Genomic DNA, 19834 nt, shown 5'->3' with positions numbered 1-19834 from the left:
CACAGACAACATAGGTAGAAATGGTGCTGACCTCCAGACAATGCTGGGCTCAAATCAATGCCATCTCGCATGGCCAGTTACCAAGGATGAGCGGAGTTGTAGATGGACCATACCACTTGGTACAAGGCAGCTTCCTGTGTTCCTGTAGATGTGTAAGCCCTGTTCAGGGTGGAGGGAAGATCCAGCAGGTACATTTCTCCTCCCCTTTTGATGTGATTACTTATATGCTATTAAGTCTCAGAAGAATCTTTGTATATGTAAGTATGCTTAACATTACTGGTATGGTACACTGTAATTTTGTTTTAGAGGGAGACTTTTCATAATTAAGTGACCTCATTAACATGCCATGGCAAACCATAGTTAATGGATTGCCTTTCTGGCTTGTTTCACTCCTTCCTGTTCATGTGGAGAGGAAACAAACCATATTCCCTGGCATAGCATTAGGTCTGAACCAGAGACCATGGCTTATTTTGCTCTCAATATGCATGGTTTGTTCTTGGCTTACTGACTATGCTTTGCTGGAGCAAAGCAAAACAAGAGCACTGATTTGAACATAGCACAAAGTCAGAGATTGTAATTCATTAGTTGGCAGTACAAGCAGGAAGGAGTGAACCAGCCCTCTTAGGCCCCATCTGCACTATACATTTAAGGCAGTATCAAACTACCTTTGGCTTTCCACAAAGAATCCCAGGAACTGTAATTTGTAAAAAGTGCTCAGAATTGTTGGGAGGCTATTCTCCTCAGAGAGCTACCCCGCATTAACTGCAGCTTGTCATACTGTCCAAACATAACAAGCTGTGGAGAGCCACAATTATGGCTTGTTTGAAACAAGCCACTTGAGAGACATGGCAGCTGGATTGTTTTGGCAAACCATAGTTCAGATTAACCACAATTTAGGGCTTGGACACAACACTAAACTGTGGTTAATCAAAGCTAAAAGGAAATGCTTGCAGTCAATGCACAGTTGCACGAGAAGAGAAGATGGGTATATGAGCTCATATCTCATTAATATTGCATTATACCAGGCAAAATGGTGTTCTCCATATGTTGTCAGACTCCAACTCCCATCAGCCCCAGCCAGCATAACTAATGCTTAGGAATGATGAGAGTTGAAGTCCAACAATATCTGGAGGATACCCCTGTATTAAACCATAGTTCACTGTAATGCCCATTTATTGTGAACATTACAATAAACTATGGTTTAATGCAGGGGTGTCATCCATGTGTTATTGGACTACAGCTGCAGTGAGTGACTAGCAGAAAACCTCCCCCCACCACCTCTCCAGTTCTTCCTGCATCCTAGATCTCGGAGTCTGTGCAACAAAGTCTCACCGCAAACACTCAAGGATACTTTCATCTGCTATCTCCATCACCAGAGAGTTGGATGCTATGGCCCTTCTGTTATCTTCAAACTGTGATTCAAGGGATAGGTGTTGTGTGTGTGTGTGTGTGTGTGTGTGTGTGTGTGTGTGTGTTTAAAAAAGATCAATTGCTGGCAGAGAGGAAAAGATGGGGGTGCATGCACCCCCTCTTCTTTTATCTAAAAAGAAATCCTTTCTTTCAAGTAATGAAAGGCAAGTGTTGTTACAAGGTGTAAAAAAAGGAAATCATTAAATATCTGAATGCTGCAATGTACAATTAAAAGAACTGGGTGCTTTATTGCTATGTCTCTTGGAGGAAGATGCATCTGGAATTCTAAATAATATGTAAAGGGAGATCTAGTGCAATCAAGGTGGTTGGTGGGAGAGATGAAATTGACTGTGGCAGCATAACTTGGAACTTCTGTGACAGCTAAAATAAGGACTTATGTACCTTATAATTTGGGGTCATAGTCAGGCTAAGACCTTGGGTGTTTGGATTCCAAAGGGAACGTTTTCAGATAAAGAGTCCACTGAGGGTTGAAGAGTTGGGTTGGGTCTGGGCTCAGAGTTAGGGCTTAAGCCGGAGCTAAAGCAAGGGTGGGGATGCTGTGGAACGGCAACGTCCATTGCCCCTAGCCATTGGCCATGTTGGGTGAGGTTGAAGGGTGCTGAAGCCCAACAACCTCTCAAGAGCCATTGGTTCTTAATCCCTGAGCATGAGCTGAGGAAACAGGCTGATGCTGAAATGCATTGGACAGGAGGTCTTGCTCTGTTGACTACGTATGGGAGAACTCTATTTCTTGATTACTCTTTCATTGATTACTGCCCCTTTACCCTTGAGACCTTATCAGGGAAAAAGACAGGATGATGGTGGTGGTGGTGGTAATTGTGATGATGATGATGATGATGATGATGATGATGATAAGGTGCGCCAGGCACTACCTGGGGATTTGTTGAAATATTGTGATCCCTGGTAAAGGTAAAGAGACCCCTGACCATTAGGTCTCGTCATGACCGACTCTGGAGTTGCGGCACTCAGCTCGCTTTATTGGCCGAGGGAAGTGGCGTACAGCTTCCGGGTCATGACTAAGCTGCTTCTGGCAAACCAGAGCAGCGCACGGAAATGATGTTTACCTTCCTGCTGGAGCGGTACCTATTTATCTACTTGCATTTTGATGTGCTTTCGAACTGCTAGGTTGGCAGGAGCAGGGACCAAGCAATGGGAGCTCACTCAGTTGCAGGGATTCAAACCGCCGACTTTCTGATCAGCAAGTCCTAGACTCTGTGATTTTAACCCACAGCGCCATGCAAAGACTTAGTAAGGTTTTCTAATTTATATTTAGACACACACACACGCACACACACACACACACACACACACACGCACACACACTTACCATCTGCTTTTGAAAGTTCCATTGACCCCCAAATAATAATAACAATAATAATCCAGTTTGTGCTGTGAAATAAGGGGTTGCTCCTGGAGGACCAAACTAGATGCTTTGGTTAAAGATGCAGCAAAAGATGCAACTATGTATCTTTGGCTGTGTTCATACCACATGTTTAAAGTTTATTTAAAGGCACACAGGGGTCGCACCCATACTACACATTTAAAGAAGTGTTGTACCCCTTTAAGCAATCCTGGCTTCCCTCAAAGAAGCATGAGAATTCATCCTTCACAGTTCCTAGAACCCTTAGCAAACTACAGTCCCTAGGATTCAATGGGAGAAGTCTCATGTGTATTGAATTTGCTTTGATTGCATGGGCTGCTGGAGAGATGCCTTCTGCACAGCACAGTTCTGCACCTCTCACATTTAAAGTGCAGGTCTTCCCCCTAGCAGAATCCTTGGAACTTTAGTTTACCCCTACAATTCCCAGCCCCCTTAAAAACTACTGGGAAGGCAGCACTTGGGAAGGGGAGACTGTTCTCTCCACTTGTCTCTTCAGATGGGATCCATTCAGCATGCAGTGAGTTTTGTTTCTATGTATTGTTTTGCTTCTAGTTTTTTATGGTTTTAAATTTATTTATTTATACTCAGTTATTGGAATGGGAGTGCTGCAACTCTCAGGTCTTGTTTGCAGGCCTCCAAGGGTCCAGAATCCTGTCTGCAAACTGGACCTGAGAGCAGCAGCAAATTATGGGTGCAAATGCTTTAGAACATGGGAAGAGCCTGCTGGACTGGGCCAATGTCCCATCTAGTCCAGCATCCGTCTTTCACAGTGGCCAGCCAGATGCCAATAGAAGGTCTGTAAGCAGGACCTGGGCTCTGTGGTTTAGACCACAGCGCCACCCGCATCCCTGTGATCCCTGGTATGATTTAGTAAAGGTCCATAGTGTCCAGCATCCTGCAGATGCCTCCTGGAAGCCTATGACCAGAACATGAAGGCAATTGTGCCTCACATAGTCTTGCTTTCCAGCAATTGATACTGAGTCAGATACTGCCTTTGAACCTGTAGGTTCTCTACAGTCACTATGGGTGATAGCTGTTAACAGACTGCTCATTTTAGTCCCTGAATTTGTCTAATCCTTTTTTAAAGTCATTTGGGTGGGTGGCCATCACCATATCTTGTGGCATTGCACTCCACAGATTAATTACATACTCTGTGGAGGTGTACTTCCTTGTGTTTCACTGGATCACCCACATCCCGGTTCTAAAGTCCTGAAATGAGGGGCCTCTTTTGCCTTAACCCCTTGTTCCCAACCTGCATCTTGTTATACACCACCTTTGTTTCAAGCTAAAAAGCAATGAACACTTCAGCCTTTCCTCATATGACACATGCTCTTGGTTGTTTGGATTGCGCCTTTCTGCTCATCGTCAGTCCTCTTCCTCTTTCTTTCTGTGCTGAGAGGAGTATTCTGGTGCCTGAGCACAGATATTGTTGTTGTTGTTGTTGTTGTTGTTGTTGTTGTTGTTTTATACATTTGATGTTAGCCACTCTTAGCCCGGCTTCGGCTGGGGAGGACGGGATATAAATTATTATTATTATTATTATTATTATTATTATTATTATTATTATTAGTCACTCAGCAAGGTTTTGGAACATGAAGTTCTTGGTTCATGTCCCGGAATATCTGGCACTTAGCCATGTGCAGGTGAGAGGTGCCTAGGTTAGTCCAATCTTTGGCCTCATTAGCAAAGCCACAAAGTATTAGTCACTGATGTTGTGGTGTTGTTTTTAATGAAATGGGGAACACTTACTATTTGAAAGTGGAATCACACCAGCAATTCATTTTATGTGAGCAGATGGTAATGAATTTCATCTGCTTCAGAACTGGGCAGCATCCAGCCAGCAACCTGTTTTATACTGCTGACTGTTTCCCTAGCCGTCATAATGGTTTGGTGGCTGGCAGGACTCAAACTTTATAGGTCAAACATTCCCAATCTTAAAAAATAAAAATGCACCCTGAGTTCTCATGATATGGTGTTCTCATTTGTGTATGTGACATTTTCACAGCAGAACATACTTTATACTCCAAATAGCTCCTGAGCTCCTGCAGCTTCCCAACTACAAGTTATTTGGCAACCAAAGGATTCCACTTAGTCATGCTGGCCACATGACCTGGAAAAACTGTCTGTTGACAAACGCCAGCTCCCTCAACCTGTAAAGCAAGATGAGCGCCACAACCCCAGAGTTGTCTGCGACTGGACTTAACTGCCAGGGGTCCTTTACCTTTTTTTCTTCTTATTTCTAGTTAGCAACACTAGGCCCTTTTGCAACAATGCAACACTTACAAGGGTGGTGCTATAAATGGCAGCCAATGGGTTTTGTGCACTTTTATCCACATTCTGGAATGCTTTTATCCCAATGGGATAGACATTGGGAATGTTTTAGCATTTTTAGTGTAATCCTTTATTCTAAAAACAATAAAAATTCATTTTATTTCAAAATGATCTTCTATCTCTGCTGTCCAATGCAGTATACCTCTGTATGTATGTTGCTAGGAGTTGCAAGTGATGAGAGTGCCATTGCTGTCAGGTTCTGTTTGTGGTCTTCCCACAGACACCAAGTTGGCTACTGTGAGAACAGGATGCTGGACTAAATGGGGCCATTGGGTTGATCTAGCAGGCTCCTGTGGTGCCATGGTTAGAGTGTTGGATTAGGACCTGGGAGACCAGGGTTCAAATCACCACTCAACCATGAAGCTCCCTGGCTGACCTCGGGCTAGTGACTGTATCCCTTAGCCTAACCTACCTCACAGGGTTATTGTGGGGATAAATGAGGAGAGCTATGTATGTCACCTTTAGCTCCTTGGAGTACAAAGTTGTTGTTGTTTTGACAGGACATTGCATGACTAAAAACTGAATGCATTGCAATTGGGTTTAGGATAATGTATTTTTTTTAAAAAAAAATATTTATTGCTTTTAAAAGTTACAAAAAAAGTAGAAGAAAGAGAGAAAAGACAAAGAAGAAAGAAGAAGAAAAAGACAAGAAAAAAGAAAAACAAAAACAATACAATATATAAACAATACAAACCCACCCTAAACCCATTAAACTAAACAAAGCAAGACAAAAACAATTTAAAAACATCCCTCCTTTTCCATACTCTGTCCTTCATTCCCTTGTTTCCTCAACTTCCTCACACTTCCCTTCTTGTATCCCACTTCTAGTACTTGTTTCAGCAAATCCTTTCCATCTTTCTCTATTTTCTGTCATATTATAAATAACATATTCTTTAACCTTATTTCCCATTAAAGGTAAATTGCTTATATACACCCAACTTCTTATAGCATTTCTGCTAAATCCATAAAATATCATTCCACCATTTTTCTAACAGTCATTACTTTAACAAAATTTCTAAATAAACACTTTAAATTTTCCAATAATCTTCCACTATCTCCTCTCCCTGGCTTCGGATTCTGCCAGTCCTTTCCGTCAGTTCCATATAATCCATCAACCTGGTGTTCTTATATCCGAGGCTCTTAAATCTCTTCCAAGTCCCTTCTGCAGGTCTTCTTCATATTCTTTGATGCTCAGGAGCAAATCTCGGGAAAACTCCAGCCTAGCAATACTTTTGTTCCTTCTGGACAGTTCAGCCAAATTTCCAAAGTTAAAAATAAAGTCCATAGAGTGTTTCAGAACGTATTTCAGGATTCCTCCAATTCTAGCGACCCCAAAACTTCAAGTACCTCCAAACCCAGGTCCATGTCCCAAAAGTCAGTCAATCCCTGGATAGAGGGTTCTTTCCAACTTTCCTTCTTCAATCCAAGCCGGGATCCTAGCCTCAGAATTTGACTTTTGCTAGATTCAGTCATGAAAGACCTCAATTTATAATCCTTAATTTCCTTCTGAGAAATTAAGGATCCCGCTTGTACTACTTTTGGTTTCACATCATCAGCTTTCTCCTTTTTCTCCACTTTAGCTTGTAACGTCTTTGCTTCAATCTATTTACAAAAACGTGAGGCGGACTTCCTGTTTAGAACCTTCCCGCTTCGGCGCCAAATTAAAGTGTTTCAAGATCCAATTCTCCGTTCTACTCACGGGTAGTCATTTAAAATCCAATTGTCCACAGGAAAAGTCAGCGCTCTCTGGCAACAGCAATGCGGCTTCACTCCGTGAAAGAAGCGGTCGATTCAAAGCACCGCGCCACTCACCCCACGTCGTTCCGGATCCCCAAAACAGGGTTTCCCCATGAGTAGAGGAGGCGCAAAGGGTGCCAGCTGAATCCCAGGTTCACAGGCTTCTCCCGCCTGTGATTTCTATGGGTCTCCGCCTTCACCGTGGCGGTCAGACCCTGCTTTTCACGGAGCAAGTTACTCCCGATTGGAGGAGCTCCGCCATTACCGGAGGCGCCAACCCAGAAGTCCCGGGTTTAGGATAATGTAATGTATTGTGTTAAAGTTGCATAATGAATCTGATTCTTTCTGTACATCAGAATTAACAAGAGGATGATGGAATCCATAATTAGAAAAAATATATATAGCATGGTGTCGCCATTTGTTTTTGATAATTCCAGTAGATCCAAGTGACCCTTGTACCCAGTTAGCACTCTGGGGAGTGGGGAACCTTTTTCAGTTACACTCTCTTCCAGACAACCATTCAGGGGACACATACCAGTGGTGGGCAGGACATAAAGCAAAAGTGGGTAAAGCAATTAAAGTAGGCTAGTTACCTCTCTAAGTAAAGGGGCCCCAGCCGTGGCCGACTCTGGGGTTGCAGCGCTCATCTCGCTTTATTGGCCAAGGGAGCTGGCGTCCAGCTTCCAGGTCATGTGGCCAGCATGACTAAGCTGCTTCTGGCGATCCAGAGCAGCGCACGGAAACGCCGTTTACCTTCCCGCCAGAGTGGTACCTATTTATCTACTTGCACTTTGACGTGCTTTCGCACTGCTAGGTTGGCAGGAGCAGGGACAGAGCAACGGGAGCTCACCCCGTCATGGGGATTCAAACTGCCGACCTTCTGATCAGCAAGTCCTAGGCTCTGTGGTTTAACCCACAGCGCCACCTGTGTCCCCAGTTACCTCTCTACCCTCCCTCTAAACAAGCAAGAACGATTATTGAATCTCAGTGGCACATTCCAGTCAGGCAAAAACACTCAAAGAGGGTGCACATCAGGCCAAGGGGAAAGGAATGTAGCCAGGGAACGGGAGTGATCTGTGGAAAATACCAAGTACCAGACAGAGGGGTCTAGAGGCCTGCATTCAGTCCCCGGGCTTGAAGTTCCCTACTCACAGAATTTAGTGGCAAATTCAGAAGTGCAGAGTAACTTCATTATAGTCTCAGCCACACACTCTTCTAAGATTATACAATCTAAGATTATACACGAATAATCATTAGAGATCCATTGTACTGACCAGTGCAGATCTCCATATGTTGCCTTTCAGCTAGATCTACTTTTCCGTGCATATGCACATGGGCAAATGATTTGGAGTGTTCCAATATCTTCTTTTGGAGTGACGTGGTTTTCCTGAAGTTCCATTGTATGTGGCAGAACTTGCACACCGTTTTCTTGAAACTGAAGCATTTTGTGTTTTCAATATTGCCAAGAGCTTAACTTTGGAGCATACAGGAAAAACCACTACAGTATTTGGTGTTCTTTATACACAGCTCCTTTCACTCTGGCTTCAGTTAGTGCAAAGAGTGAGAATATTCCTTTTCAGTGGCTACAAATTTCCTCTTTCATGTTGATTGGGCATCTCTAGGTTGCTGGAGATGGGGACCCTACTAGGGCCCTGCTGCAGAAATAGTAACAGGGCCTCGACCTCCTGTGATCCCAGACTACTGCACTTCTGCCCATGTCTGGTCCTAAAGTGAAATCTTTTATATCTTCATAGCAAAATTTGGCATGGCTGATAAATGGTCCCCTTTGACTTGCATCCTGCAAATCTTCCCTCCACTCCATTTAACCTCTAATTGCAATTTGCAACACACACATGAGCAAATTTCACTCACTATCTCATGAATATTTGCTTGCAGAAGACACTAACTGTGAGACCTGAGACTTTGTGCAGGTCAGAGAGCAAAGCATGAATTGCAAAGTTGTTGAAGTGAAACTGCAGCAGAGCTTCAGCTAACGGGTTAACTTGGTAGCTAGGAGAACGTATCACTGGAGCAAAGCAGCCAGAGCCCCAGGGAAATGCAATCACTCCCTGTTTCCGTGTTCTACTTTTGGGAGAACAACTACGCGATAATGATAGTGACATTGCCTGAGATAGCTAAGGCTCCATATTCTTCCCCCCACCCCCTAACTTACTGTACCACTTTATATAACTGCTGTGTCACATGAATAGGTGCTTGTTAGAAGAAAATATATAGCTTCTCTGTAGGGACGCAAGTGTGCAGGTGATGAATTGGTTAGATTATTAATTGATGAAAGACCTTCTGAGCGATTGAAGAGGTGTCCTAAATGAATAATAGGTATTTTTACAACTTTTTTTTTTTAAAAAAAAAAGCTTACAAACATCACGAATGGTAGATCCTTTCACAGAAGAGATGTCCAGCTCTGTACATCCCTCATTTAGGATGGCAAAGAATCCTTCAGAACTTTAAAAACTACCATTGATTATTATGGCATAAGCTTGAAGTGTTTTCCTGAATGCATCGGATGGAGTAGAATGTAATCTATGAAAGCTTGTATCAGGGGAGGGGAGCCTTTTTGGGCCTGGGGGCTGCATTGCCTTCTTGGCAGCCTTTTGGGGGCCACATGTCAGTGGTGGTGAGAGGCCAGAAACCTCTTGAAGTTTGATTGGCTGGAATGCAGCCAACCATACACCTACCCACTTTTGCCTCTGGGCCTGCTCATCACCAGCATGCAGCCCCCAGGAGGTGGTTCAGCAGGCGGGGCATAGGCAGTGGCACTCAATAGGCCAAGGCAGCAGTGAGGTTGTGGTTGTTCCCTGGCACCACCATTGCTCAGAGCAGTGGTTCTCTGAGCCACAATTTCAGAATAAAAATTTGCTAGCAGCAGACCAAATTATTTCTTGATAGGAAATACATTGGAAAACAAAAAGAAACAACTCCCGGCAGTGCTTGATTTTGTAGTACAGAACACAACTATTTCATAATATGATCGTGGGACATCTAGAAAATTGTTTTTTTAAAAACTCAGCTACATAAGAACACAAATCATTCCCAAAATATAATTATAAACGAGACTCTTACATATGTACCTTAAGTATGTATACAAACTCAGTGAGAGGTGTGAGCTTGCCTGGTAATGTCATTTATATCAGGTTCAATTTAAGACAGACAAACTCTCATCTCCTCATCAACACAAAGAATCCTTTCTCTTTTCTAATTTTTCATATTTGTCAGAGTTTAAAACCCCTGTTTGTGGAGAACTGTAGAACAGTACCCAATGCTCCTGAAGAGAGGGATGGATACTGTTTCTGGTTAGAATCATATAACTGTAGGGTTGGAAGGGATCCTGAGGATCATCTAGTCCAACCCCCTGCAAGGCAGGAATCTCAGCTAAAGCATCCACAACAGATGGCCATCCAACCTCTGTCTAAATACCTCCAAGGAAGGAGAGTCCACTACCTCTTGTGGAAGTCCACTGCTGAACAGCTCTTACTGTCAGAAAGTTTTTCCTGATGTTTAGCTGGAATCTCCTTTCTTGTAGAATCCATTGGTTTGAGTCCTACTGTCCAGAGCAGGAGAAGACAAACTTACTCCATCCTTCATGTGACAGCCCTTTAGATATTTGAGGATGGCTGTCAGATAGTCCTCTGTATCAAAATGGGATAGCTGCCTTTGACAGCCTTTTCCTCCAGATGGGAACCATTTACATATATCCAAATGTAATGAATATGTCACTGCTGTGATACTGTGGGATACCTGGGAGAGGAGGAAAGAAACAATCCAGAAGTGAAGTTGTCTTAAGTCTACAGCTGTGGCAGCTTATCTGCATGGTAAATCTTTAAATTACATTCAGCATCTAATGACTCGCAATTGTACAAGTAGATATGCAAGCTCTGCTGCTGCAGAACCTGATGCCACAGTTGTAAGGACATGGGGAAATAAGAAGAGCATGCTATCTCTCCCCCCCACCCCCAATGTTTTTGTATTATGCTATGCTACACTGAGGGGGATGCGGGTGGAACTGTGGGTTAAACCACAGAGCCTAGGACTTGCCGATCGGAAGGTCGGCGGTTCGAATCCCCGCAGTGGGGTGAGCTCCCATTGCTCTGTCCCTGCTCCTGCCAACCTAGCAGTTTGAAAGCACGTCAAAGTGCAAGTAGATAAATAGGTACCTCTCCAGCGGGAAGGTAAACGGTGTTTTCGTGCGCTGCTCTGGTTCGCCACAAGCGGCTTAGTCATGCTGGCCACATGACCCGGAAGCTGTATGCCGGCTCCCTTAGCCAATAAAGCAAGATGAACGCCGCAACCCCAGAGTCGGTCACGACTGGACCTAATGGTCAGGGGTCCCTTTACCCTTTACCTTTATCCTACACTGAAATGCTTAAATGCTTCTTTGAATCTTCCTGCCACACTTGCCATCCTCTCCTGCCACACCAATGTGGTGCATCCCCAACTCACAAGCCACTCCATACTCACAAGCCACCAAAGCTGCTCTTGGGCATTTTCTGTGCATTTTCTGTGTCATCCTAATCAACTGCTGAAGGTAGTTGTGCAAATGAAAAGGGATGGACCCCCACATAGCCTGGGACTATAACAAGGTGCAATAAGTAGTTAACATATAAAGACATCCACAAAGTTGGATGCCCATTTGGCCAAAGCACCAGATTCTGAGCTTAGCTTAAGTCACACATATACCGTGCAGGATGAAATGATGTTTGTTATTTTCCTGCCTTAAATGACTGCTCTATCTTTGGGGACAGGAGCTTCATTGGAGAAAGGATTCTTTGCTTGTATCCTCTGGGCATCTCGCTTAGCCTCTGAGCTCTTAGCGTTGTACACTGCACTAGGTTTCCAGAGCAATCTTGAAATGCACCCAGGGCCTAATAATTTCTTCCCTGCAGGCAAAGCAAGAAAATATAGGAAGTGATAGCAGTCCCAGCACACAAAAGGATCTCTCTTATTCTTAACTATTGCTTACCAAGAACAAACCTTGGTCACAGCTAGGGAAGGGGAGGAGAATTCAATTTAGTTCACATTTAATGACAAACCTACTTAATTCATGCTTTCCAAAACATGGGAACCAAAATACCTGCCATCCTTCAAAATTCACACTCTGTCACATTTTTGTAAAATAAAAAATCAAGATTCCCTGTGCTCTGCTCCACTCCCTCTTTCTTCCTGCCCAGGGTAGCCCTATCTTCTGCCTGCACCTCAGAGCTGGGGCAGCAGCCTCTCCTCCTCCTTGCTTGCTCTCCAGCAACCACTGCAAGTGCCCAAGGGAAGAGGGTGGTAGCGATGGCCAGGGAGAGGTCAGGGAAAAGCCAGAGAGAGGCAACAGAATGGTCCCTTGCAGCTGCAGTTGCCGCCGCTATCGCCACCACCTAGGACAAGCACCAGCTCAACCTCCTTCCCAAGCTTGGCGATGGTGACACTGGTGGAGCCGACCTTCTGATCAGCAAGTCCTAGGCGCTGTGGTTTAACCCACAGCGCCATGCAAAGACTTAGTAAGGTTTTCTAATTTATATTTAGACACACACACACACACACACACACACACACACACACACTTACCATCTGCTTTTGAAAGTTCCATTGCCCCCCAAATAATAATAACAATAATAATCCAGTTTGTCCTGTGGCATAAGGGGTTGCTCCTGGAGGACCAAACCAGATCCTTTGGTTAAAGATGCAGCAAAAGATGCAACTATGTATCTTTGGCTGTGTTCATACCACATGTTTAAAGTTTATGTAAAGGCACACGGGGGTCGCACCCATACTACACATTTAAAGAAGCGTTGTACCCCTTTAAGCAATCCTGGCTTCCCTCAAAGAAGCATGAGAATTCATCCTTCACAGTTCCTAGAACCCTTAGCAAACTACAGTCCCTAGGATTCAATGGGAGAAGTCTCATGTGTATTGAATTTGCTTTGATTGCATGGGCTGCTGGAGAGATGCCTTCTGCACAGCACAGTTCTGCACCTCTCACATTTAAAGTGCAGGGCTTTCCCCTAGCAGAATCCTTGGAACTTTAGTTTACCCCTACAATTCCCAGCCCCCTTAAAAACTACGGTTCCCAGGATCCATGGGGGATTGTGATTCATTACAGGTGTGTGGGGTGGAGGATCCCTACTGGGAAGGCAGCACTTGGGAAGGGGAGACTGTTCTCTCCACTTGTCTCTTCAGATGGGATCCATTCAGCATTCAGTGAGTTCTGTTTCTATGTATTGTTTTGCTTCTAGTTTTTTATGGTTTTAAATTTATTTATTTATATTCAGTTATTGGAATGGGAGTGCTGCAACTCTCAGGTCCTGTTTGCAGGCCTCCAAGGGTCCAGAATCCTGTCTGCAAACTGGACCTGAGAGCAGCAGCAAATGGTGGGTGCAAATGCTTTAGAACATGGGAAGAGGCTGCTGGATTGGGCCAATGTCCCATCTAGTCCAGCATCCGTCTTTCACAGTGGCCAGCCAGATGCCAATCGAAGGTCTGTAAGCAGGACCTGGGCAAAACATCCCCCTCCCTAGTTCCCAACATCTGGCTTTCAGAAGCATAGTGATTCCAACCTAGAAACTGATAGTCTGACCCTGAAAGAATTTTCCTAATCCTTTTAGAAAGTTGGTAGATACTTTAAAATGCACTGTTGGAGGAAATAGGGACAGTCCAGGCTCAAATGAGAACCTGGCTGGCTTATCTAATTTGGGTACTGTTCCTGGTTAATAGGGACACTTGGAGAGTGCGTTGTTCTGACTGAGTGCTAAAGAATGGGTTTTCTTGGGGAAAGAGAAAACTGCTCAGACCCATGGCTAGAAAGCACAGGACAAAAGGAAAACTGCTCAGACCTGCCCTTTCTATGCATGGGACAAATGGAAATGTGGATGAGCCCTAGCTCTAGTCAAGAGGACTTTAGACAGTCCTACTTAGAGACGCTGGAGATTTTATTTGAGGATTTAATGGAGCCTTATGGGTTGAATCCAACTAAGTTTTTACCCACAGTTTCCCCACTGAAATTAATGGACCTATATTAGCCACATTCTACTTTGAGTAGAACCAACAATGAATACATTCAAAGCTCTATTACTGAGCCAACACCCTTTCCAGTGATTACAAAATAGTAGCTCAAGGCAGCTATCTGTTTGCTGTAGTGAAAGTAGTGTGGTAGTCTTCTTAGTTATTTCTGAAAGAGTTTCCAAAGGAGCATCAGAAGTTGCTGATAATGTCTATTTATAATCTACAATAAACATCTGGTTGTAGAAGGTAGTTTTAATATCTCTGAAGGCCTACATGAAAGACTTAGAAATATGTTTGCATTTGAACTGTCCGTAAAAACACGCATGCAAAACAACCCCCCAGAAAGCTATCATCATTATCTCTTGAAGTTGTAAGAAATATTTGCCTCTGGTCTTCTAAAGAGCAGTATCAAAAAAAGGAAAATGGATTTTGCAGAGTACATAAGAGAAATCACTTCCATTTGTGGGCTTCAAGACTTGGCTTCTCTCCATGTGTTTGTGATGAGGGCAAGCCGAATGTAGGAAGCTGGATTGGAAGGAAGTCTTTTATGTACCACTGCATTTTCACCAGGATACGATAATTACATCAGGCCACTGAACCCACTTGAGTTGAGATCAGAGTAATAGGGAAAGGACTGTGGCACTGTACAAAGCACATGCTTTTGCATGCAAAACGGCACAGATGATGATGGTGATGATTTCAGTCGCTTGACATATAAGGAGTCACCAAGGAACTTGCAGGATCTTAAAGCATGACATAAAGATATCAGAAAAAGAACAGTGCATTGTAATAAAAGCAAAAGAGCAAGCCCCATTTTGTTCATTTGCCAGCGTGATTTGGATTCCAGTGGGCATTTGTTCCTCTGCAAACCAGCAAAACTCACTGCAATGCCAGCCTGGGAAAACACCCATTTCCAGGTGTGGTTTGAATATAAACAATGCCTGCAAATGGCCAGTTTCAAAGGGGCTTGCTGTCAAAGCCCATCAGCTGATCAGTGATGTCAGTGAGCTGTGCTTGCAAAGAAACAATCAGGGCACGCTTGAAGTTCCCCAGTGTTCCATTGCAGCTCCATTTTATATGACATCTGGTGTACGGCCAGTGGGTGTGGTTTAAAGAAAATGGGCCAGACAAGGAACCCTGCCATGCCTGCTTAAGCCCATGGGCCAGAGGTTGCTCACAGCATACTAAAAGTTTGAAATAGAGAGTTATATGGTCTTGGGAGGCTCGCTGATTTCCTGCAAAAGGTTCAAACAATGTGCACTGCTAAAACCGTTGCTTACTATTTAATACAGTGTTTTAGTATGTCCTCCCTGCTGTGTGTATCATCAGCCAAACTGAACTCCTGTGGTCTCAGGGCTGCATTTGAATCTACTCAATGGAATGTGAAATCCCATTTTCTTCCCCCCCCCCCCCGTCATTGGGATTCCATGATGAGGCAGGATGGAATTTTAACTGCTGGTTTCTCCTTGCTGGGCCAGCAATTCAGAGAAGAAGAGCGCTACCGGAAGAAAAATTGGCAACCCTACATGGGGCTAACAAATTCGAGCTATGTTTTCCATACTTGTTCCCCATCAGCTCTTATCAGCCACTCACCCTTTGTTTATGTAAAAAGGCAGAGACACACAACCCAGTTCACCCATAATAACAGAGATGCAGGGAGAATAAATATTTGTGATAGCCCTATTTGTGATCTCCTGTGACCTTGACTATCAGGTTCAGGTTCCACACAGGTGTTTGCAACGAGGCCAGCACCATTTATCCTAGACCAAAGATGGGAAACCTGTGGTTCTCTGGTTATTGTTGGACTCTAGCTCAGCTCCAGCCAAGGATGTTGATAGCAACTTCTGGAGGGCCACAGTCTGTCCTGTGGGAGGAAGAGAAGGAGGCAGACTGGGTTATTCTTAAGGGGAGAATGCATAGCTAGCTCACTCCCAGTGAATCTAGGTTGGCCCTCGCCCAGCAGTGTAACTAGCCACTCGGGTGCCCAGTGTGGTACGTGCGTCCTGCAGCTGGGGGCGGGGCAAACTGCCCATGGGGACAGGGCGAGCCAAGGCAGGGTGCACTGTGTGGAGCCTCTCTGCAGCCTCCCCCTCAGCTGTAGGGTGGCTGAGGTGGTGGGCAGACACCCCTGCCCTCGCCACATCATATGGTCTGGTGGGTCTGGTTAGCTCCTATAATAAATGGATTTTTGCATGTTAATTCTGCACATTCAGTGGATTTCATGATGTTTTGGTATTGTAAGATGATTTATTGTATTTAATGTTTCCGCTTCATTTGCATAGCAGCCAACCTCTAGGGGCTGAGGTCCCTTCAGCCCCCCAATAAAATATTTGAGGGCTCCAGAGCCCCCAAAGTTGATGAGCATTGCCATTCAAATGGTGTGTGCCCCATGTCATGTGATCACTTATGCAGGACGGGGCTTACCTATTCCCCTCCCCTTCTTCAATATTTTACTTTATTGAAGCTGGGATCCCTGTTCCCTTGTCTAGATTTTGTCTTTTATATGGTACTGCTTAATTTTGCTGGATTTGGGGAGACATTGGAAGCTGCCTTATACTGAGTCAAACCACTAGCTCACCAAGCATAGCATTGCTTAATTTATTTATTCATATATATATATATATATATATATATATATATATATATATATATGCTTTCGTAGATTTTCACGGGTACAGGAATGTAGGTTTTGGTGTCTTCGGGTGTCTTCCCGTGTAAGATTTGGGGTGTCTAGGCGACGTTTCGACGAGGTCTCACTCGTCATCTTCAGGCTGGTGCTTTCGGCTTCTTGTTACTAGAACAGAGCAGGATCTCAGTGTTTGAGTTCCTATAAATACTGTTGAGGGGGTGTGGTGTATAGCCTCCAACGTTCTGGGCAGAGAGGAAGTTCCTAGGTTAATGTGCCTTTTCTTCTTTTGTTCATTAATTACTTGAGGGATATCTTGAGTGATTACTTGAGTGATATTAGACAATGCTTTAGACAAGTCAGAACACAAACCCAAACTTTGGCTCAGATATGTTGACGACACCTTTGTAATTTGGCCACACGGGAAGGAAAAACTAGATAGCTTCCTCACACATCTCAACAGCCTACACCCCAAAATACAATTCACTATGGAAATAGAAGCCAACAACCAACTTCCCTTCCTTGACGTCCTAATCTACAAAAAACCTGATGGCTCCCTAGGACACACTATCTACCGGAAAAAAACACACACCAACCGCTACTTACATGCACAATCACACCACCACCCTGCACAAATAAACTCCGTAGCCAAGACTCTCATCTCCAGAACCAAACGCCTGGCTGACAAAGACCACTTGACAACTGAGTTACAGAATCTCTCAAATGTGTTAATCGCCAACGGATACCAGCAAAACAGGGTTACGAAGCTAATCCAAAAAGAAACACCCCCCAAAAACCAAGACACAGAAGAAAACAATGGCATGGCCCTCCTTCCTTATATCAAGGGCACTACAGATAAAATTAGCAAAATCCTCCATAAACACAATATCAAAACAGCCTTTTGCACCAACCAAAAAATAGCCAATATCCTCAGAAACCCAAAAGATAAAATCCAGTTAGAAAACCAAGGGGTCTATGAAATACCCTGCAAAGTCTGCCCAGCCACGTACATTGGACAAACAAACAGACGAATAAATGCACGTATCGCAGAACACAAGAATGCCGTCAAAAAAGAAGAAAAAACTTCCTCTCTTTACCAACACATGAAAGAAACAGGACACGAAATTAATTTTGCAGATTCCAAATTGCTCTTTAACATGGAACATCACCACAAGAGAATAATCATGGAAGCCATCGAGATAGAGAAACACCCTCACAACATGAACAAGCGTGACGACACGTCCCGCCTGCCAGACATCTGGAAATTAGCCCTCCCCACAAAAACCGACACCAGAACCAGAGGCACACAGAACGCCATCTCCAATCAACCACACCAGACCCAAACCCAGACCCTCTCCACAGATAAATTACAGACACCATCCAGTAGCCAAACCATAGTGGCACCTCCGGATGCTGCACCCCCCTGCAATCCCTACACAGATCTGGCTGGCACAGGGCACAAAACCACAGCTCGCCCCTATACACGAAGCCAAGCCAGAGCACAACTAAGTGCAGTACAGCCATCTTCTCAGAAAAACTCTTTACAAGGTCAAGAGGTCAAGACACGAAAGCTTTAGCAACTAATCCACACCTAATGACCCTCCTAAGTGGTACTCAGAATATCACTCAAGTAATCACTCAAGATATCCCTCAAGTAATTAATGAACAAAAGAAGAAAAGGCACATTAACCTAGGAACTTCCTCTCTGCCCAGAACGTTGGAGGCTATACACCACACCCCCTCAACAGTATTTATAGGAACTCAAACACTGAGATCCTGCTCTGTTCTAGTAACAAGAAGCCGAAAGCACCAGCCTGAAGATGACGAGTGAGACCTCGTCGAAACGTCGCCTAGACACCCCAAATCTTACACGGGAAGACACCCGAAGACACCAAAACCTACATATATATATATATATATATATATATATATATATATATATATATATATAATCATTTCATTTTTAAAATATCAAAGTGGTTTACAACAAAAATGCATAAAGCCATACAGTAAGAACTATCGCTAGAAGTCTACACTGACTTTCAGACTCTCCCAGCCTTACCAGGAGATGCCAGGGATTGAACATGGGACATTCTGCATGCAAAGCAGGTGTTCTACCTCTCACCTAGGGCTCTTCTCAACAACATAAATCTCTTTCTGATCTCTTTCTTGATGAAAAGTGGTACAAAAATATTTGTATGAATGAATTAAACATTTGAACAAAATATATTAGAAGTAGGGGGAAATGGCCTATGCTAGTGGTTCCCAAACTATTTCCCCTATGGACCCCTTGGAAATTTCCAAGAAATTTGGCAGACCACTTAATGATTTTTCTGCTTGTTTTAGCGATTACAATGAAGTGTTCTAGATGCTCTATAGGGTTTTTTAATTGTAATTTTATTTCTTCCTTTATTTCTTTTTACTTTATTAGACCTTGAATTCCATAGGATTCAAACTGTAATGCAATATAAGAAATAAAAGAAGCAACATAAGAAGTGTGAAGTCTGAAGAAGTGTGCATGCACAAAAAAGCTTATACCCAGAACAAACTTAGTTGGTCTCTAAGGTGCTACTGGACTATTTTTTGGTTTTTTATTTATTTCAACAAAAATACAGTTAAATATAATCATGAGTATTCATTGCAGACATGCCATGGCTCAGTGGTCCACAGGCCACAGTTTGGGAGCCCCTGGACCCTGCTAAAAATTTTGTAAAGTGAGAAATTGCATGTTAACCTTTCCTTCTTCCTCCACCCCAACTTCCTGTCTTCTACAGAGATCCAAAATAGCTGTCTATGAGAAAATGTGGTCGTACATGAAGTCAGCAGAGCCATCTGTATTTGCCAAAACGACAGCGGACGGGGTAGCCCGCGTGAGGAAATCTAAGGGGAAGTTTGCCTTCCTGCTCGAATCGACCATGAATGAGTACATTGAACAACGGAAGCCTTGTGACACAATGAAAGTTGGTGGGAACCTGGATTCCAAAGGCTATGGTGTAGCAACTCCCAAAGGCTCAGCATTAAGGTGGGTGGAATAATATAACAATATCCATGTTGTTATAGTATTCCACCTACCCTGATGTATTGTGTTGTCTTTTTCTTTCTTGTGGATTTGAGGTAAACTTAAAAAAGTTTTCAAAAAAAAAATCAGTATTCCATGAAGTTAAATAAGACGGTAAATTATGGTTTCATTGACTTTAATGCATCCATTTTTTTTTCTAAATGTTCTCTCCGTGTTGTCCTTTCCGATTGTTTGTTGCTGTTTTTAATTTTACAGTCCAGTGGCTTTTTTCAATTTAAATGGTAAAAGCCCAAGTTAAAAACCG

The 19834-nt window shown here is 43.6% G+C and overlaps 1 protein-coding gene across 12 annotated transcripts in view; it reads left to right on the top strand.

Moving 5' to 3' along the window:
* GRIA3 (glutamate ionotropic receptor AMPA type subunit 3) overlaps positions 1-19834 on the top strand; it is a 219331-nt gene that overhangs the window by 158193 nt on the left and 41304 nt on the right. For 9 of the 12 annotated variants that reach the window (XR_014003986.1, XM_081178988.1, XM_081178986.1 and 6 more), the window contains one exon: positions 19286-19533. Coding sequence is in view for 11 of the 12 variants with exons in the window: in XM_081178988.1 (XP_081035114.1) it covers positions 19286-19533 (248 nt within the window). In the remaining variant the exon portion in view is untranslated. The remainder of the gene's footprint in view (positions 1-19285; positions 19534-19834) is intronic. The other 3 variants (XM_081178989.1, XM_081178990.1, XM_081178982.1) reach the window with 1 other exon arrangement.

The sequence above is a fragment of the Podarcis bocagei genome (assembly GCF_964188305.1).
Source record: "Podarcis bocagei genome assembly, chromosome: Z".
Classification (NCBI taxonomy): Eukaryota; Metazoa; Chordata; class Lepidosauria; order Squamata; family Lacertidae; genus Podarcis; species Podarcis bocagei.
The sequence above is the reverse complement of the archived record's forward strand: the minus strand, read 5'-3'. Positions and strand labels throughout refer to the sequence as shown.